Source organism: Dreissena polymorpha, chromosome 13 (assembly GCF_020536995.1).
Source record: "Dreissena polymorpha isolate Duluth1 chromosome 13, UMN_Dpol_1.0, whole genome shotgun sequence".
NCBI classification, from domain to species: Eukaryota; Metazoa; Mollusca; class Bivalvia; order Myida; family Dreissenidae; genus Dreissena; species Dreissena polymorpha.
Genome location: NC_068367.1, coordinates 75,592,707 through 75,615,605, shown reverse-complemented (window position 1 = coordinate 75,615,605; position 22,899 = coordinate 75,592,707). Strand labels below are relative to the sequence as shown.

The 22,899-nt window shown below is 35.4% G+C and overlaps 1 protein-coding gene across 5 annotated transcripts in view; it reads left to right on the top strand.

Annotated features, from left to right (window-relative positions):
• The window catches only part of LOC127856269 (uncharacterized), a 111,028-nt gene that overhangs the window by 58,641 nt on the left and 29,488 nt on the right, over positions 1-22,899 (top strand). The window contains exon 1 of one of the 5 annotated variants that reach the window (XM_052392377.1): positions 11,808-12,838. The exons of the other annotated variants lie outside the window; for them this stretch is intronic. Within the exon in view, the coding sequence (XP_052248337.1) occupies positions 12,410-12,838 (429 nt within the window). The 5' untranslated portion in view covers positions 11,808-12,409. Of the gene's footprint in view, positions 1-11,807; positions 12,839-22,899 lie in introns of those variants that run through there. 5 annotated transcript variants of the gene reach the window in all.

The window sequence follows — 22,899 nt, the reverse complement described above, 5'->3', positions numbered from 1 at the left end:
TACTATTACTACTTCTACTACTACTGCCACTACTACTACTACTTTTACCACTACTACTACTACTACTACTACCACTACTACTACTACTACTACTACTACTACTACAACTACAACTACTTCTACTACTACCACTACTACTACTTCTACTACTACTACTACTACTACTACTACTACTATTACTACTACTACTACTACTACTACTACTACTACTACAACTACTATTACTACTACTACTACTACTACTACTACCACTACTACTACTACTACTACTACTACTACACCACCACCACCACCACCATTCACAGTGACAAAAAACGTATTCACACAATGGCTGCCACTACAACTTATAGCCCATATAGGGGGGCATGCATGTTTTACAAACAGCCCTTGTTTCTATGGGATTTTAACCACAACTGTTCATGTTTATCTCCGACACATATTTTTAGGTCACCTGTCATGAAGTGACACGGTGAGCTTATGTGATCGTGTGATGTCCGGCGTCCGTTGTGCGTGCCTGCGTTTGTCCGTGCGTCCATCCGTCAACAATTTGTTTGTGTAGACAGTAGAGGTCACAGTTTGCATCCAATCTTGATGAAATTTGGTCAAAATGTTTATCTTGATGAAATCCGGTTTGGGATTGTATTTGGGTCATCTGGGGTCAAAAACAAGGTCACTAGGTCAAATAATAGAACAACCTTCTGTAGACAATAGTGGTCACAGTTTTCATCCAATCTTTATGAAATTTGGTCAGAATGTTTATCTTGATGAAATCTGGGTTGGGATTTTATTTGGGTCATCTGGGGTCAAAAACTAGGTCACTAGGTCAAATAATAGAAAAACCTTGTGTAGACATTAGAGATCACAGTTTTCATCCAACCTTTATGAAATTTGGTCAGAATTCTTGATGAAATCTAGGTGGGATTGTATTTGGGTCATCTGGGATAAAAATTTAGGTCAAATAAATAGAAAAACCTTGTGTTGACAATAGAGGTCACAGTTTTCATCCAATATTTATGAACTGTGGTCAGAATGTTTATCTTGATGAAATCTGGATTGGGATTGTATTTGGGTCATCTAGAGTCAGGAACTAGGTCACTAGGTCAAATCATAGAAAAACATTGTGTAGACAATAGAGGTCATAGTTTTCATCTGATCTTAATGAGTCAGGTGAGCGATTCAGGGCCATCATGGCCCTCTTGTTATATTCTCAATTTATAAAACGTTGAACATAAGTTCAACAATAACTTCAGCGATACGATAGACAAAAACAAAAAAATGTTTCATAATCGCTAAACCCGAATATAACAAACAGTTTATAATAATAATACGAATGACCTGTTTCGTAACCTTGTTTATGCTACTACAGGGTTTTTTTCTGGAAAACGTTCTTTGGTTCTCAACAGATAGCGGCGATCTTTTGTATTTACAGGTGCTAGCAACGCAATAGTAGAAGGTTAGTAGAAGGTTTAGCTTGTTTATATTCACAGTTCTCAATACATAGACAGTTGGATATGAGTTCATCAATTGCTACAGGCATACTATAGGCAACCTCGAAAAAGCTTTATAATCGCTTAAACCGAAAACAACTAAATATATTATATTATATATATTTATAACAATAAATATCTTTAAAAAATGTAGTCGACGTATACGCTGACTTTGAAATAAAGTTTGCAATTTACTTTTCTAAATAAATAAATACAATAAAACAAAAGTTAAACTATTGTGTTTTGTTTTTCACTTGTAAGTTGCATATTCACCACATGAAATGTGTGTGAGCTTTGTCAAACCACACATTAGTGTGAGTAGATAAAAAATATACTACGGGAGAGCACTTCATATGTGTCCTCATATGCCTTGTTATGAGTATCTTTCTTCACTATCAAAATATATTGTATGTTGATATTTGATTTAAACGCAGTTTTCTTTCGATACATTTAAATCACGTCAATAGCGCCGTCATGCGAAAATGGGTCTTATGTGTTTGGGCAAGTGTTTGTTAAACCCAACATGTGCTTTTGCGCACTCAGGCCATAGGCGATGCTGTTCGCTATAAAATCACTCAATATGTTATGTTTCTCCTTACCAGAAAGAGAGATAGCTGAGTGGGCTATTTATATGATGGGCGCATATGGAATAAGACCCATTTTCACATGACGAGGGTCATTACAAATCTCATTGCGAATTGAAAATGCCACATTTACGAACAATGCTTTTTGATACAAAATTGAATTCAAAATAGCAAACTTGTTAATAATGGCAGCCTATCCACACATTAAGGAATGATTTCCAGACGTGCTGACCAAGTACGGCAAACATTGTGGTATGATAATTAAACGATTTTCTCTTATCGTGACACTATACTATTTCGCTAATGATTGTTTTCTCATCTTGGAGGCGAAAGTGAAATTCTGCGAGGTGGATTGTAATGCGTAATTGTAACAGGGCCACAATTTGTGTCGTTGAGCATACAGAGAACAGTGCTACATCCTTTGAATTGAGCACCTACGCAGTGATGTAGCAAAAATTCAGAGGTTGTATCTCGAATCAGCTTATTAAATATTCGAAAATATTCATGCGTGTCTTTTGGCATTATGTAAAAGTCACTAAGATGAAAACTGAGTAAAACAGCTATGCCTATAAGCGCATTAGTGCTCTATACCTATGTTTATGTCAGCATTACTGACACCGTGTTAACTGCTCGGGTAACAAGTAAAGCATAAACAGCAATGTTTATATACTTTTATTCCTCCATATACAAGATACGAAGATTATTGTATAATTTGAATTTGTATATGTCGTCAAAAATCAAAAGTTTTGTATACGGAACTTTCATTATGAATTTATATTTTTGGTGAGATAGTTATTTGATATTAGAAAAAATATTCCTTTAATATGATGGTGACTGCAAATTTTCTTTATATTAAGTTCTCATTACCATTTTCATCATACTTTCTATGCTTACAGAACGTCCAAAAAGCATGTTGTTTTTATTTTGTCTAAGTTATTTCTATGAAATAATAAGGATGATAAAAAGTGCACACAAAACTCGACCCGTGCGCTATGACACACACTTTAAAAAGTTGAATGGCGTTTGTTCATTTCAAACTTGCGATTGATTTTGAAAAATGAATTGCGTGTTAAATTATGCAATAGCGAACATCGTCTGTGCCTTCAGTGCTTTGATTATGTATGTCTAACAGGGCTTAGCAAGTGCCACCTCTCCCAAACAAAAAGGCCCATTCTCTTTAAGGAATATCTTTAAAATGATGCAATATCTCCAAAGTTCAAGCTTACTTTGGGAAGTTTCTTCTCCTTTTTCAGTTTTTTCAATAATTTTGTCCGCAAAATGGAAGCCAGGCCCTCTCCCCAAATCAAGTGAAAAAGCCCTTTCTAGTATTATTACATGTAGGTATTATTTTCTGACAGTACATAAAGGTAGACAACATACTGGTAACTAATTGGCACAACAGCTGTCATGTTGCAGTTACTTCCCTTCAATTTTTACTTTATTGTTTGCTATCATGTCTGGATTGGTAATTGAAATGTAATGTCTTTATACTTTACATTTTACAACCATGATGAATTATTGACATTTTGTACCTCTGACTTTGCAGAATTCAAATGATAGTATACAGTGCATCACTCTATGGTTAAAAGGAGAGGGTGCTGATTCGTCAACAGGGCCCTTGAGAGCGATCAGTGATATTAACCCTGATGCATATTTTGATATTTTGATTTTAGTATATGTAATATATGTATATATTTCATAATACCATAATACATGCATTTGGATTGAAATAATGTTGTTATGGTGAATAAAACAAGTTTCACCTTGGGACAGGATGCTGCGCTTTTCCCTTTACATGTTGTCCTACTAGGAGTAGGACTGTCCTAGCTTGAGCACCGCAGTGAATCAGCGAATTGGATTCTTATCAAATCTTTGTTTATCCGTAAACATGAGCTGTGCTCTGAGCAAAGGGAGTTTAATGCATGTGTGTATTAGTCCACACAGGCTAATCAGGGATGACACTTTCTGCCTAAACTGGATATTTGCTTAGAAGAAACTTTCTTAAACAGAAAATGTCTCCTGATTAGCCTGTGCAGTCTGCGCAGGCTATAATCTGGGACAACACTTTATGCGCTTGCATTAAACCCCCTTTTCACAGAGCACAGCTCATATGTATTTAGCATCTTTTAATGTAAACTTCATGGTACATCATTACCTGTATGTTGTACTTGTGCTCATGTTATGGCATCTTTAATGAGATAATGTAAGGACCACCCATTCTTTGCTAAAATGCATGTTTATTTAATTCAGGATCTAGCAAGAAATAGCCAATTTCAGCTGAGTCATCCTCGAAAATCAAATGGTTAAATTCTGTGGCTGCCCCACCAACTCAAGGGTTTGGTTCCTGTCAACATAAATGAATGCATCTGTTTTGAAAGCAAGACCCAGAGAACGGCTGATAGTACTAATGATTGGGCAGAGTATCCTGTTGTGCAGGGTTTCACATTCAAGTGTTAACCCTTTACCACTTAGATATGTATTTTGACACATATGTAGTCTCTAAGAAAGTAATATTTAATTTAACCCTTTACCACTTAGATACCTATATTTTGACACATTTGTAGTTTCTTAGAAAGTGATATTTAATTTAGGACCTTTCTTACTATATTCAAGTTTTTAAGGCTTCAATTCCAACATTCAGATACTGATGAGCAGCAAAAAGCATAAAACCTGAACAGACTATGAGTTTCTTGCAGGCTGTTCTGGTTTAATGCTATTTGCACATAGCAATTTTCACTTATTGATGGCATTAACTAGACTTATTATATAATCTTGTGCCGCTCGATTGGTCATTGTCGTCTCGGCTACTACTTACACTGTACCCCTTGTACTCTTAAGTATTCTTACATGTACCCCTGGTACGGTAAATGTACTTTACCATACCCATTATTACCCAGTCGATATTAGACTGTACCAGAGTTGTATTCCCGCTCAAAATCCGATGTCGTAAAACGTGCTAGTAGTTAACGGAAAACGATATTTTTAATCTAAAACAAACTTCTCTTTAAAAAAAAAAATGCTTTTTGAGTGTGAGTTTCAATAATATAGAGGCCATTTAACAAAAAATTGACATAAATGTGAACATAGTTAATTTTAAAAAATTGCAGACGACAGATTCAGCGTTAAAATTCCTGGGTACATATTAGTATATTTACTGTACCCAGGGTACATGTAAGTATACTTAAAGAGTACCCCTGGTACATGTAAGTAGTACCCGAGCCGACAATAACCAATTGAGCTCTTGTGCCAGTTTGTTCATGGACTAGTGATTCTATTCCCTGGAATGTTCCAGTTTAGCTCATTCCGAAAATTGTCGCATGATTTACTTTACTGAAATGTGTCAGCAACCTGGAGGTTCATAATAATAGCTGGGTGTTGCAATATTGCAACGACATAATAGTTTGGTTTGTGTTTCATCGCGCTATACATTGAATTCAATAGCTTTGCTAAGAGCATAAAGTAGAAAATATTAAGTTGTCATTTGTTCACTTTTTGTCCGATGTTCATGTTGTATACATTGTATTAAATACACCCAGTTGTGTCAGAAATGATTAAACAAAGGACTATAAACAATATAAATGTGAAACTACTTGCGCTTATTAAAATAATAATTTCCTGTAGAGAGCAAGTTACATAATGTGTTATAAGTAAATTATTTCTCTTTATTGCTGTTCTAAATACAGCGTTTGAACAAAACTAGTTTTTAGAGGATAGGTTATGTTTATTGGGAGTCTAACAAATGGTCTGAAAGAATTTATCAGTCACTACTAATGTACCAGAATGTATTTATGGAAGCTTTGAAAATGTCTGTGCATAAAAAAAGTTATAATTAATTTATGACATGATGCGTTTCTCGTATCTATATCTGATGAGATGCAGTGAAAACAGACAACAGTTGAAATAATATTACAATCTCAAAACATAGATAATACAGCACGATTTATCCAGCATTTTCCAGCTAATTTTATGTCTTGGGCCATTTAAAATGTGAAGAACATTCCTACCAACTGAATGCATCTATTCCACAGATTAAAAATGTCAAAGACAAAACTCTTGTCATAACTTAATCAAGATGTGTTTAAAGTGTTTTAGTTCCAGTGATTTGAAATTAAAAACAGATAATTCTTTGACAGAAAGCAATTGTCCTTTACCTTTTTTATGCCTCCGAAAGTGAAAGGTCAAGGTCATCCTTCAAGGTCAAAGGTAAAAAAAACATGTATCAAAGCCGCGCAGTAGGGGGCATTGTGTTTCTGACAAACACATCTCTTGTTTATCCTCCGCCTTTGGCATAGAATATCTCAGAAATTATATAGGATATCAGTGGGGTTGTTTTTTTCATTCTATATTGGTTCAGTTAAGTGGACTGTAACATAATGCACACAAAACGCACATTTGGGGCATTGTTGGATTTATATAATGATCGAAATTTGTACCACATTTCATACAATCTTAAATAGGCAGTCATCTGGATCAACAAATCATTAGTCTCAGGTTATAATTACCGGGCACGAATATTTGCTAACCGTATGTGTCAATATTCGGTAATTCCCGTATGTATTCGTTAAGTGTCCGTTGCATACGTCATATTTATGTTGCAGACACGTGACTTAACAAACGGCCAATCAGAATTGTACATGTAGACACGTGACGTTACACAGCCAATCAGAATTGTACACATAACAATTATCAAAGCTTTCGTTGTTTATATCTATATTTATGGACAGTCTTACTTAAACGGCCGAACATACTAGTCGCATTATTGCTGGCTTTCGCGGGATGGGCCCATTGCGGGCTTCGCATGTATCTTGTATTTGACAAACATTTTGGAAACGTTGTGTTGTGTTAATAAGCAGAAATAAAACGCCAAGAAATCAGAAATGAACTTTGTTGGTTACTGTGTATTATCAACGAACAATACGTAAATACAATTACGTGACAGGACCCTTTCCCAACTGAAAAAAGTATACATGTATATTTTTCCCAAATGGAAGCTAAATATTCCAAATGGAAGGTTTCCACACACAAAAAATATTAGTTGTTATTTTTTTTAGATCTCAATATTTTGTTCAACTTCCATCCATATAAGTTCAACCTTAGTAAATATAATACTTAAAACACTGTCTTGTATTCTCAATTTTTAAGCATTTTTAGCAAAACAACAACAACACTTACACTACGCGACCCGTGATTTTTGCCGCAATTCTCGCATCACCGCAATCGATGCAACGTGACAAATTGCGGTGATTCCGAGCGACAAGAAAATTTTGGTGATGTCTCGGCGACCGTCGCGCGATGTATCTCGCTGTTACGCAATCAGCGCGAATCACCGCGAACCGCCGTGGTTCACCTTTTTAAGAGATTTACATTAAGGGTTACACTACATTACATGTACATGTAAGATATATGTATACACTTACATTATACATTGCAATAATAAAGCTTTTGTTGTTGTTGTATGCAATGGGCGTATTAGCCAAAATATTCCCGTTACAACATGAACGTGATGAAGTAATGTCGGAAGCTTTAACGGCTCCAAATTAATATAACAGCGCAGAAGAATGATCAATAATAATTATTTAACATAACATGTAAACATTATTTAACTAATTGCATTAGCAGAATGTTTATTAAAACTTACAATCAATTATATTCCAGGCCCGAATACACTACCACTGTTCAAATTCCATATTGTTGCAATATACATGTAGCACTGTGTAAATTGAAAGTTGCATATTGTTTCGTCATTGGTGGGTTATAAATACCTTGTTTCTCTATACATGGTATTTGATTTAGACGAAACTAATAATTTGGTAATTTACGAAAAATATGATATAAGTTTTCCATTTAAACTTTGATCTTACAGTGTGTGTTAATTGACGTTATTAATTATGTTAATACTTATTTTTGCATTTCATAAAGAATTATAAAGTGTAGATCTAGCCCTTTTGTTAACAGTGTTTAGCAAAATATTCGCGCCTTAAGACACGGGAAATTGTTTAAGTAACACTTTTATTTAAAGGTTAAATGTAATCGGTAGATTACATCTAATTATTTGGACTAAAATATGCTATACTTATTTATTTTCTGTTTCAGGCTCCAATTCGGATAACTCGTGTTACTCGCGTTACTTTTCGAGTGTTGTACATACATTCACAATGCTTGATAAGCCGGAAATCGGAAATACATTACTGTTCTATTTTTAGCTCATCTATTTTTTGAAAAAAAATTATGAGCTATTGTCATCACCTTGGCGTCGGCGTCGGCGTTGGCGTTGGCGTTGGCGTCGGCGTCCGGTTAAGTTTTGCGTTTAGGTCCACTTTTCTCAGAAAGTATCAATGCTATTGCATTCAAACTTGGTACACTTACTTACTATCATGAGGGGACTAGGCAGGCAAAGTTAGATAACTCTGGCGTGCATTTTGACAGAATTATGTGCCCTTTTTATACTTAAAAAATTGAAAATTTTGGTTAAGTTTTGCGTTTAGTTCCACTTTTCTCAGTAAGTATCAATGCTATTGCATTCAAACTTGGTACACTTACTTACTATCATGAGGGGACTGGGCAGGCAAAGTTAGATAACTCTGGCATGCATTTTGACAGAATTATGTGCCCTTTTTATACTTAGAAAATTGACAATTTTGGTTAAGTTTTGTGTTTAGGTCCATTTTATTCCTTAAGCATCAAAGCTATTGCTTTCATACTTGCAACACTTACTAACTATCATAAGGGGACTGTGCAGGCAAAGTAATGTAACTCTGACTGGCATTTTGACAGAATTATGTGCCCTTTTTATACTTAGAAAATTGAAAATTTGATTAAGTTTTGTGTTTAGGTCCACTTTATTCCTACAGTATCAAAGCTATTGCTTTCATACTTGCAAGATTTATGAACTATCATAAGGGGACGGTGCAGGCAAAGTTATGTAACTCTGACTGGCATTTGGACGGAATTATGGGCCCTTTATACTTAGAAAATTGAAAATTTGGTTAAGATTTATGTTTTGGTCACTTTACCCCTAAAGTATCATAGATATTGCTTTCATACTTGGAACACTCACAAACTATCATAAGGGTACAGTAAAAGGACAAGTTGCATAACTCTGGTTGTCATTGTTACGGAATTATGGCCCTTTTTTGACTTAGTAACTTTTAATATATGGTTAAATTTTGTGTTTCGATCCACTCGAAGTATCAAGGCTATTGCTTTCAAGCTTCAAATACTTACATGCTATCATGAGGTTACTGTACCTGGCAACTTGAATTTTACTTTGACCTTTGAATGACCTTGACTCTCAAGGTCAAATTATTAAATTTTGCTAAAATTGCCATAACTTCTTTATTTATGATTAGATTTGATTGATACTTTGATGAAACTACTCTTACCTGACATACCACAATAGACTTTACCCAAACCATCCCCCGTGCCCTCCCCCCCCTCCCCCCTCCCCCCCCCCCCTATTTTTTTTTTTTTTTTTTTATAAGATCATATCACAAATGACCACCACACCCTCACACTATACCCCCACCCCACCCCCCCCACCCCACCCCCCCCCCCCCCCCAAATTTTTTTTTTGATTTTTTTTTTTTTTTTTTTTTTTTTTAAGATCATCTCACAAATTATCACCACACCCTCACACTATACCCCCCCCCCCCGATTTTTTTATTATTATTTTTTTTTTTTCGCTTTTTTGGAAGATAATGTAATAAATGTCCACAACCCCACACTATACACCCCTCTTCACTCCACTCCTCCCTCCTTTGTGATTGAAAATGAGAGTCCCTTCACCTTTAAAAAGAAAATAGATGAGCGGTCTGCACCCGCAAGGCGGTGCTCTTGTTAAGTACATGTTATAATGACATCGTGGTAAATTATTTGTTGTAATTACATCATTGCCTATATATTAAAGCCGTTAAACATTGTGTTTGTTTTGCTGAAAAAAAAACACGAGTATATCAACGTAGCACTTAGCGTTCGCAGAGTTCAATGAATTTATGATGATGTATAATGTACATGCAGTTCTCTGGGTTTTCACGCCAAAAACAAAAAATCCTCAACATTTGATTATTTAGTGTGTACTGTCCAGCGGGTGATAGTGTTTGTTCAAGTGTCTAATTGGCACTCTTTGTACGTGTTCAAACTGTGAAAAGATATGACAATCACAGAAACAACAGGATGGCGCTGCCAATTAAGTGCGATAATGGATCAAAGGGCATTGACAAAAAATAACAGTTTGGATATATTTTTCGGCGTTTACTCAGATGGTCTCTCACAACAAAAAAACCATACAAGTCAAGGTATTATGTTTTACTTCTATCAGTAACGATACGGATACGGCGTGTTTGATTTGAATTGACTTTAAAAGAAATATCAAATTGTTGGCGATATAACTGTTTTAAAAATACCAAAGAAACATTTAACCGAAATCAACAGAATTCAATGTTCTCTGCGCTACGCAGTTTGTATAAAAAATCAATACTTGCACACTCGTATACCTTGACCTTGTACATTGCCGCATAATTTTCGCGCTCTTTTGTCGGGAAATATACATGATGACTATATTGAAAGCATCTGTAAACGTCGTGTTAACATTAAAACATCAGAGGTGTGTTTCGGATTATAAATTTTTATTCTCATTTGGGAATTTAACGGAACATTTATACTTATGGTATATTTGTTTTGAATTGTATATTAATTTGTTACAACGCTTTATGTGTGCAAAAAATGTTTTGATAATATTATGCATTAATAGCACAATTTCCAGAAGGAAAACGTTTTTACATGAAGGCGTATGACGCAATAAAACGTTTTTTTGTAAGATTGTATTGTATCAATCTAAATTTAAATACGCACGTCCAATGAAAGCTGTGTCCCACATTATGCGTTGTACTCTTTACACTTCTGAAAAATGGCGTAGTCATATGGTTGTTTTAATGAAATTCTCAAACATATTTACCGACATAAATGTTCAAGATTATTTTTTTGATGTTGGATAATCGGATAATTGTGAACATTAGAAGCGTTATGTACATGTATAAAGTTATCGATACGATTCGGTTTCTATGCATGAATTGACGAGTCATCGTTGTCACTGCGATCATGGCGAATTGCAGCGAATCACCACAACATTGAGGGGATTTAGCGCGAAGATTATCTTGCTCTCGCGCGTCGTCGGAGTGACCAGTCACATGAGATCGCGGTGATTTTCCACCCAAAAAGCAAAATGCCCGCCTTGACTTCGCAAATTAGGCAAAAATCACGGGTCGCGTAGTGTATTTCCCAATTTTAGTCAAAACGCTGCAAATTTTCCCAATCCAAAAGGACCTGGCCCCATAACCAAAATGGTGAAAAAAAACACTGGATATCAACATGAATCTTCATGGGTGTATGCATATATCAATGGAATGGATATCAATTCAACAAATTTGCTTGTCTTTTTATAATTGGTACATGAACATCTTTTATGAACATCATAATATATCTTATCAAGGAAACACTCAATTAATGTTTATTTTAGTTTAAATGGTTTTATTTTATTTTAACTCGGTTGTATAGAAAGCCTAAGGCTTATTGATAATTGCGCTCTTGAACCAGTAGATCTTAAAACACTCCAACAGTGAAGGTCAAACTCGTGACTTCCCAATCTCTAGGGGGGACACCATATTCACTGAACATGTACAATTGAAAAAAAAATGTCATTCAGTTGCCTATAATGGATGCAAGCTCTAAAAACATAAGAAGACTTAAATGGAGTTTAATAATTTCATGAATATGAATATGTATTTTAATCTGTGAACATTTTGTGCGAATATTAAATGAAAGAAGATTGTTTTATGAAAGTTTATTATTCATTGATGTAACAACTTGTTCTGGTTCATTAGTGTGGTCTATTTATCTGGTCTGCAAATCATTGTTGCAGGTGATGTAATCATATATAAATACAAGTAGGCAGTTACCCAACATTGTGTGTCTATAAAGAAGAGAAAGTTTGTGAGTTACTCATTATCTTCTTGATAATCTCAAGATTGCTAGACACTTGATCATGCATGTTCAGGGCAGTGGAAATTGAGTCACTTCACATTGTGTTGACTGCTGTATTCTGCAGTATAATATTTCCTGGGCTTTGGTGATTTGTGGTTTGCGGTGGTGTGCTGTGTGTATGGTTTAAAAATCCAGTGAAAGTAATGTTGGTAAAGCTGCTGGGAGAGAGGATATTATCCAGTTGGTGTGTTTGTGTGTGTTTAGCTTTGCCAGTGGATGTTGTATATTTTCTGGAAAGAAATTAATAAATTGTGTTCTCAGTGTTTTTGGAGAGATCTGAACAGATAGGAGGTTGAGTGGATGGATAACGTAAACATGGCCGCGGCACAGAATTCTGGTGTTTCGCAGCCTCCAGGGAGCAGAGGCCCTGCCCCCCCTTTACCAGAAAAGCCGCCTTCTGTTGCGGAAAGAACAAGACTGTTGAAGTCAAGTTTTCGTAGAAATGAAGACGACAGACCGGAGAAGCCTGGTCCAAGAATTGTTGACGCCACTTTCGCTCGTTCGAGCCCACTTTCCGAAGTGACGAAGTCTGCCGGCTCATCAGTGTCAAGTTTAAACTCTAACCCGGGTAGTTTGGATTTGAGAGATGGGGAGGACTCCTTGTCTGGTTTCATAAACGGTCGCAGTACGCCGCCGTCAGTTGCGGGTAAGCAGACGGTCACAGTCACGACACCGGTCACACCTGTTACACACTTCAATGACAACAAAGAGGCGGAGCATCAAGCTCCAGTGAGTATATTGAAAGTGCAGGGATTTCAGTTAAAGAAGAATCCTGCCTTTTGATGCATTTTTTTTCTTAATTTTTACTTCTGCAAATGATCTACCTTGTATCATCTTGATGCAAATGTTACGGAAAGGCAGAAATGATATCATTTATACAATACAGTTTGTGTTAAATCATATAGTATTTGACTTAAACATCTACTAAAAAACATTTACAGACATTTTAACAAGTATGTACTAACCAAATGACTCAGTGCTTCAGTAGGTTGACCATTGAGAATTTCATTTTGACCCCTGCAATGTTCAAACATGGGATGGTTATTTGACCCCAGATTTTCAAAATGTTTAAATCCCTGAGTGCTTGATATGTATAATACAGTCCAACTCCTACTTCCGGTCACCCCTCATCGCCGGTCACCCCGTGTAGGCGGCCGGTCTGTGCAGCGACCGTCGATAAACACTATATAATGCACCCCTCTTAAGCGGTAACCCCGTTTCTCCGGCCAGCAGCCAGCAATTTTGCATCCCAAATGTTAAATTCCCCCCATATTAGTGGTCACGCGCAAGTAAGTCAGTCATGTACATCGGCAAAATTACACAGACGCAACGGCGAAAAAATCGATACGTACTTCCAGTCTACGGTTTAGGCTCTGTAGTACTGAAGCGTGATGTGTGATAAACATTTGACAGCCAGTTTGCAAATTGCAATTAATTAGCGGCGGATTATCGGGTTATCGGGTTAAAAGCAATATGCAACCGTTTTATCTTTTTGTTTCCGCACGTGCGAATATCACCTATTATTACTGGAAAGGAAAATTCTTAATTTATAATTTATTATTTGTAGCTCACACTTTTTCAAGCACACATTTATGACAATTATCGGCTAATTAAGAGTTAAAAAGAACAACAAAACTTTTAACCAAAATCAACTGATCTACATGTTCTCTGTGCTACAAAGTTTTTATCCAAAAATCAATACACGCATGCTTTCGAACCATGGGTATGGCGTGACATTGTACATTGGTGCATAATTTTCGAGCCCTTTTGTCGGGACAAAGGAAATAGACGATGCTAGAATTTGTAAACGTCTCGTTAACATTAAACAATCGGGAGTGTGTTTCGGATTACAAATTATTATTCTCATTTGGGAATAAAACAAAACATTTATATTTGTTTTATATTTACAATGATTTCAATATTAATTTTGATAAAACCCTTTACGAGATGAAAAAATGTTTTTATAATATTATGCATGAAAAGCACGATAACCAGGAGGATTACACCCGGTTGCTATTATCAGTCTCTTAACTGGCCATGATTTTATCGTAAAGGAGATCACTGTCGGGACGAATTCGTGTGGTAGGTATTCAAAGCCATAAAACTGCAATAAACCGATTAAATTATCGATTTATAGTGACACGGGAGTTATTCACGCATAACTGATTCACAACTGTTCCCATCTTAAGTGCATTGGGGCCGTACAACGCGCATTGTGTAAACAATGAATCATGAGAATGATTCTTTTTCATTGACTTGATTCTGATGATTAGAAAGATGAATAGAATATTTTTTTGAATGAAAATGTTGTCTTATAGCTGATTTTAGAAAGGAAGAAATAAAATTATTTTAAGTCTATACATTGTTAAGTACATGTACACATATTTACCATTTTGTTTATACAAAAATTGAACAGTTGGCCATGACTCATCAACTCCAGACTCCCTATATAATGACCCAACCCCCTCTTAAGAGGCCACCCCGCTTAAGCAGCCAATTTGGCTGTTTCCCTTGACTGGCTGCTTAAGAGGGGCTGTACTTAAAAAAGGATGCGTTACCAATCAACAATTAATCATTTTTATATTACATATTTTTAATGACTATGTATTATCATATTTTTTATATGTTGGCGGTAAATAAATAACAGCAGTTGGATGCTTAATCGGTAAAATTTAGTTTAAATAACATAAGAATACTCAGGTAAATACTATGTTTTTGCAAGTGGTTGAAGTATTCATTTGCAGTGAAAATTGCGCAACTGTCCTGAAATTGTCTGTATTTAGGAAATTTGAAATGAACACATTAGAGCAAGATGTGTTGTATCCTTCTTTCAGCTGATTGCTTCTATCCAGTTCCAAATTGTGTTGTTTGATACAGATGCACATCATTGGTTTGATTCTTACTTATTTATGATATTTATTTCATTTAAATGCAGAATATTTAAATATTAGGGACTATCAGACCCACTTGACATGTTGGACATGATCTAAATATTGAGAAAACTGAATTCCAGACATCAAAATTGCTCATTGAATAATCCAGTCTCAGGCATCTTGCTTTTCTGCCAATTCAAGTGGCCTTGGGATTTCGGAATTACATATTCAATAATTTGTAATCCAGTCTGTAGTACTGTAAGGACTATAATTACTTACATCCTCTTATTTATCTAGGTTGGAGTGTAAAACTGTATTATCTGCTTTTTATATATCAATCATATGGGCCGTGCATAAAGTGTCATCCCAGATAAGCCTGTGCAGTCTGCACAGGCTAATCAGGGACAACACTTTCCGCTTTTATGATATTTTTCGTTTAAAGAAAGTCTCTTCTTAGCAAAAATCAAGTTAAGGCAGGAAGTGTCTTCCCTGATTATAGCCTGTGTGGACTGCACAGGTTAATCTGGGACAACACTTGACGCACATGTATTAAACCCCCTTTTCACAGAGCACGGCTCAAATCAGTCATATATTACATGTTCACCCTCAGGGCCATTAAGTATAATATCGAGGTGGCTGTGCAAGTTTAGAAATGATGCATTTTGGCTTGAATGATTTTGATGATTATATTATAATTATTTAAGTAAATCAGTATTTGTAGGGGTAACTTATTTTAATGATTTGATAATTGATAATAATTATTCCATTTACTCAGTATATGTACAGGTCACAAGTTTTGAGCTTTATTCACTGGCAAATTATGATCTAGAACCTTTAAAAAGATCTCCTTCATAATGCAATAAAGTTCCCTTTCCCAGTCATATTAGTTTACCAGTATTATAAACATGGCATACACACATGCTCAGGAACATATTACCAATGAGTAAATGGTAGAGAACAAGAACAAAGGCATGAAAATGATTGTAATTACACTGTGCTTAGAGGCCAGACAGACTGCTTTGTTTTGTGTTATACAGACTAGAGAATGATTCAAGCCACTGAAGTCTATTGTTTGCATGCTTCCCTGTATCATACTTCATCAGGTTATGCTGGAAGTTCTCTTATTACTTAATTACTTAATGATTACACTATCACCCAAGATCCTCTATCAAACGGAGATCCACTATCAAACCGCTTTCACTCTTTGCACCTGCATTAACAGAACAATGCTGGGTCCCTGCAACATATTAATGCTTAAACCATTGAATTTGCAGTGAGTTTTCATTATTAATGTAAAGATATTTTGCTTGGTTTTATGATCTCAGTGAGGTAAATTCAGACTGCTGTACATGTAGTAGCTGTTTAGCGTATTGAAAATTTGGCAAAATAAAGTTAATACTTAGACCCTGCAATATGTAATAAATATTTTGTAAAATGTAAACAAAAACAGCTGTCTGTTCTTTGACCTATAATCTTACATACATGTATATTTGTGTATTTTAATATGTATAATACATTAATTTCCTATAAAAGTATTGTGTCATTCATTAATTTCCACATTTTCTGTATACAGTAACACAGTTTTATGTGTAAAACATAAGTCTTCTGCCTGATGTGTTTTTATGCCCCAGAAGGAGAGCATATAGTGATTGCACTGTCTGTCTGTCTGTCCGTCTGTCCGTCACACTTTGCGTTTAGGTTTGAAAAATGCGCATAACTTCTATGTCCCTTCAGATGTAACATTCATATTTGGTATGCATGTGTATATGGACAAGGCCTTTCCATAGGGACACAAATTTTGACCCCTTTGACCTTGAACTTAGGGTCCGCGTTTAGGTTTTAAAAAAATGCGTTTAGGTTTCGAAAAATACTCATAATTTTTATCAAAGCGTTTATGGGGGGCATATGTCATCCTTTGGAGACAGCTCTTGTTCTTTCTTGTACTGTTTTTGTCAACTACAGAAAAAAGAAAATGGTAAAAAAATATTTGATTATTATTAATGGTAAAAGGGCGGAAATAATAGGATAAATAGATTATGATTCTAAGCCTTGCATGATAAACTTGATCTTTATAATATTTATATTCTCTATGAACAAGTATATTCACACAAACCTTCCCTAATTACAACATCTTTACTAAAGTGGACCTCATAATAAATTACTCATCTCCAGTCCTCCAAACACCTCCCTCTGTTCAGTATATTTGCTTAAAAAAACAAAAGCTGAACATGTTTGGAATGTTGGAATGTGCCCTGGTTCCTAGGTTGATTGCCCAGCCAGTTTTGCATGTAGAAACTTCAATATTTAATGGCCATCTGTGTTGAGAACATGTTGCTGTATTCTTGGCCAGTTACTGGCTGATATATCTGTCAGAACAGCTGCAGGATCCTTGGTATTTTGACTTCTGACATGATGGGGGTATTCTGGCAGTTGGTAAAATCATAAGGGGCCAGCTTTCAAAAAAGAACTGCAGCAGGTTTATGTTGATTGACTTAGTTATTGACCTGGTTTTGAACAGAGAATTTCAGGTGATTTTGTTTTAGGAAAGCCAATGATGTTAGTGTGAAGTAAAATTTCAGTGTATACACCAATAATTATACTTGCATGCTAGTGTTATTTTATGGCCTTTCCCACTCAAAGATGCTTGCGCTGTTGAAATGACACCAGATCATTTATCAGCTATTACTTTCAGATAGGAAGTGTAAGCATACATGTGGTTTTTGTTCCTTAATCTTTTTTATTCTGGTACACCTGTCAGAATTATATAGCATGTGTGTCAAGTATAAGGGTATAAACAGATTGATTAATTCATGCCATGTTGTTTCTTGAATCTATCCATTCTGTAACCAGGACTAATATCACACTTGAAATATCACCAGTGTATTACCAGAATTCCTTGTCTTACCCCTTCTTAGGAGGCTGTTCAATCACACTGTCCCTATATTGATCAAATTTCGATTTTAACCCATTTATGCCTAGCGTTAGGAAAAAAGGCCTTGGCAAACGGCGTAGACCCATTAGGGTCTGCGTTGTTTGCTTAACGGAAGTTCTGTAAGAAATATTTTAAATATAGAAATAAATATACTAGACATACTTCTACTCATTTTGGAAATAAATTGATCCAATTTAGAAGGATGAGAGAGTCCACTAGGCATAAATGGGTTAAAACATAAATTTGGTACAAATATCAACCACCATAAGCTGTGTAACATCTGCCTCCCTTCCTCAAAGGTCAAGGTCACACTAAAGAGGCGTAAGGTCAAATATGGCCATTAAACCGCATGTGTTTGACATAGTGCCCAATTTGTGCTAAAAGGTTCTATTTCATATTGATTTTAATGTCACATAGTACCTTTTTGCTCCAATTGGGCGATAAGAAAGTTTTGAAATATAAGTGGAATGTGGGGGCATCAAGTGCCCTACCACAAATTTCTTGTTTTGTATTCTTTGAAAATCCATATTGTTTCCAGCTGCTTCTTGTCTGCATTGTCATTCAAATAAGTTTGTAATCAGTTTGTTGTCAATGCATTCCCCACATAATGTCAGAAAGCCATTGGTTAAGGGTAGCTAAGAGAGCGTGAATACAAGTGATGATACAATACAGAGCAAATACTACTCAATGCTGAAGTGGGGATGTAATTAAACCTTTCCAACATCATAAACAAACTGAAGATGGCTGTGTGCAATCAGCATAAAACCAGAACAGCTGCGAGTAACTTGCAGGCTGTTCAGGTTTTATGCTGTTTGCTGAACATCAGTATCTATGGGTTGGAAATGAAGCCTTTTAAAATTGAAACTAGTAAGAAAGGTCTGCAATAAAATTTAACTTTCTAAGGGACTACATCAAAATACATGTTAAAGTGGTTTCAGGGTTAATAAAGGCGACCAGTAGCAGATTTGATTAAAAGCTAAGGAGAGATGGAAGAATCTCATGCTTTACCTTTCATGACACATTATATATTGTCATACAGTGGGGGTTTTTCATTCGAAATCTGGTCCGATTAGGGGCCCCATTCCCAATAGAAAAAAGTATATATTTTTCCCAAATGGGAGCTAAAAATTCCAAATTGTAGGTGTAAAATAAAAAAATAAAAATAAATCTCAATATTTTGTTCATCTTCCATCCATATAAGTTCAACCTTAGTAAACATAATACTGAAAAAACATAGTCTTGTATTCTCAATTTTGAAGCATTGTTTGCAAAACAACAACATTACTAATTTCCCAATTTTAGTCAAAACGCCGCAAATTTTCCCAATTCAAAGGGACCCGGCCCCATTCCCAAAATTGTGAGAAAAAAAACACTGTTATTAAATACATTGTCATCATTGTCATGATCTAATGCAGCGTTCTAGATAAGCTGCGTATTAGCGTAATATACGCATTAGAAATATCAAGATACGCTCAATTTATCATTTCCGTGCGTACATTTATGCAAGCCAATCTGGACTTACGCAAATGACGTAAATTCTCTGCGTACAACGTAAACAAAAAATATAAACAGCTGATTGTCTTTCGCCATACTATGAGACTGGTTATCGTAAAAATTAGAGCCGATTTGTGCGCTGGATTGTAGAAATAGTTAGCCAGTCGGTATGTATACTCTGTATCATCAAGATGCATGGTAAATTTAGTATTGATTTTTAGCTCACCTGAGCGATAGCTCGGGGTGAGCTATTGTGATCACTCAGCGTCCGGCGTCCGTCCGTCCGTCTGTAAACAATTTGTAAACACTTTCTTCTACTAAACCATTGAGCCAATTTCAACTAAATTTCATGTGGAGCATCCCTAGGTCATGGGACAAAAGAATTGTTAAAAAAAAATTGATCACATAACCAAGATGGCCGCCATGACCATATATGGTAAAAACCTTAAAAAATCTTCTTGTCAGAAACCGCTCATCAGATTTTCAAAAAATTTCACAGGGATTACCTTTGAAGGCTCCCCAGAAAAAGTTGTTCAAAGAAATTTGATTCGTCAAAAAACATGGCGGCAGGAGCTCGTTGAACTTTGCATGTTTATTCGTTTTTGCCTATTTTGTGAAAACTTTCAAAAATCTTCCACATTTTTTGTCCGATCCTTTCCAAATTTGCACAGTGTCTTTATATCAATGAGGACACGAACCCTACAAAAAATGAGCATTATTGGTCCATGAAGTACAGAATTACCTCCCCTTGAATTGAGAAAATGGTGTTTATGCAATAAAGTCCAAATTTTTCATCCAATTCTTTCCAAACTTGTTTATATATCAGATTAAAGAGAATAAAATTTTCTTTATTATGGTTTTTCTTTCATGAAAATCCATAAAGGACAAGTGTTATTAATAGTTGCTTAATTAATGAACAATGCGAATTATCGGTATTGATTTTTTTCCTGACATGCCGTCCCAGATATTAACCGCTTTCAGCTGTAGACTGTGCATCAATACATCGCCGTGTTATTGACCTGAAAAATTCATACGCAGTCGGCATTAACACCGGTCATCGAGACAAATTACTGATGTGAAAACAAATCGTACATCGTAGAGGATTAAATAAACAATTACATTTGATTAAAGATTAAAGATTGCTGCCAATTTAAATCAATTTGAGTACTTTTTGCGTATATTTGATGCCGAATGGGAAGCTGTGTTTAGACTTAAGTTGAGAAAAATGGCAACGAGATACTTGCCTGTTGGTAGATAAATTTTTATTTTTATTATTAATTTTTTTTGTTCATTTCAAAAGTTCAGTTTGAGTTTTCTCCCTTTATCAGATTTTTTTTTCACAATGAAAACCTGGTTTTGTGACAATTTTGTCCCTTGTTTTAAACTAACACCCCGAATTTGGTCGTATTTTCTGTTGCTAAAGTTTACTGTTTAGGTTGTTTTGCATCACAAATCGGCAAGATAGATCTAGCAAATTTGCCAATTTTTTTTTTTTTTATAACGTATGATTCATTGATTGTGAGCTTTTAAAACATTTTGACCTTTGAATAAAGCATAAATCAGGAAAAGAATTTTAACAGTAATTGAAAATACGATCAAATACGCCATTTTTGCTGACTGGGACAGGTCTTTTTTAGTTAAATAAAATGTTTTATTGTCCCCAACATATGAGCCCAGCAGCAAGAAATGTTGTTTTTTTTTACTTTATGAAAAACAAATATGGGCAACCTACCGTAATCCAAATTCGCCGACACCTTAATTCGACGATGTTCTATTTTTATCGATTAAATGGATGATTATTGTCTTGGAATCATTTCAAAGTAATACAGCCGAGTTTAAAATTATTATTTTGTGCTATTAAACATTCATTATTTCTTAAATTATTTGCTAAATATTGCTTCATGTAACCATATATCGTCAAATTTGGGTCACACCAGGATACAAATATTTAGCATTCAAACAACGATTCGGATAAAAACTAGGGGAACCCATGCTGAAATTTTCAATTTTAACTGTTTAGCAGAAGCCACCATACCCAATTTTCTTCGGTGTATGTGGAGGCTTCTGGCAGCATGATTCTGTGAATATAAATGGTGACATTTGATTCTGCATTAATTAAACATGTATTATTGACTTTTTTAAAGTATGTGTGAAAAATATAATTTGTAACCACTGTTACAGGTTTTATCTGGTTCTTCAAAAGCAACACCTGCAGTCTAGTCCATGCCAGACAGAGGGTGCATGTGAATGAATTGCCTTTTGACTAAGTTTTGTGTGTTCCTTATCAAATACATGAAGATTTTTAAATATATGTGTATGTTGTTTTTTTAAGAAAATAGAATCACCAGAACAGGTACAGGCACCCTTTAAATGTGTCGAATCCAGGAGCTTCTGGGGGCCTCTGGCCCCCTTGTCCCCTGGACCCACCGAGTGCCCTGCGGCCCCCTGGCCCCCAGCTTTAAGTTCAGGATTTTCAAAATATCCAACTTTGACCCCTGCAAATGCTTTGCTAAAACTTTGGCTACAGTTTCTAAAATTTGGCTACACAAAATTCCATTTGGCTAAAATGTTGGCCACAGAAATTTTTTGGCAAAAGGAGCCCTGTTTGGATTGTATTTGGGTCATCTGGGGTCAGCAACTAGGCACTAGGTCAAATAATAGAAAAACCTTGTGTAGACTATAGAGGTCACAGTTTTCATCAGATTTTATTGAAATATAGTCAGAATGTTTGTCTTGTTAAAATCTGGATTGGGATTGACTTTGGGTCATCTAGGGTCAAAAACTAGGTCAGATTAAAAAAACAAACTTTGTAGACAGTAGAGTTCACAGTTTTCATTAAATCTTTATGAAATTTGGCCAGAATATTAATCTTGATGAAATCTGGGTTGGGATTGTATTACGGTCATCTGGGGTTAAAAACTAGGTCAAATCATAGAAAAACTTTGTGAAGACAATAGAGGTCATAGTTTTCATATGATCTTAATGAAATATGGTCAGAATGTTTATCTTGATAATATCTGATTTTGGATCGTATATGGGTCATTTGGGGTCAAAAATTAGGTCACCGGGCAAATTCTAGTAAAACCTTGTGTAGATGAAAGAGGTCACAGTTTTCATCACGTCTTAATGAAATTTTGTCAGAATGTATTAATTAATAAAATTTGGCTTGGGATTGTATATGGGTCTAATAAAATTTAAGTTCATGAAGCAAGGTTAGTCAGGTGAGCGATTCAGGGCCATCATGGCCCTCTTGTTTTTTAAACAGACAGTCAAGAGCTTATTTGTTTATTTACATGAGGGGGTCAGCATGGCTTCTTAGAAGCCAAAACAAATTACTTCTCAAAGTGTAATTGATTCTTTTTATACGGCAAAAGTTGTATCGAGTAAAAACATTGTACTGCCAATACTGAATGATTTAATTTCCTCTGTTTAAAATAAAAAAGGACACACTTAAACACTAATAAAAAAACTGTTAAAAGTTGGCAAACAAG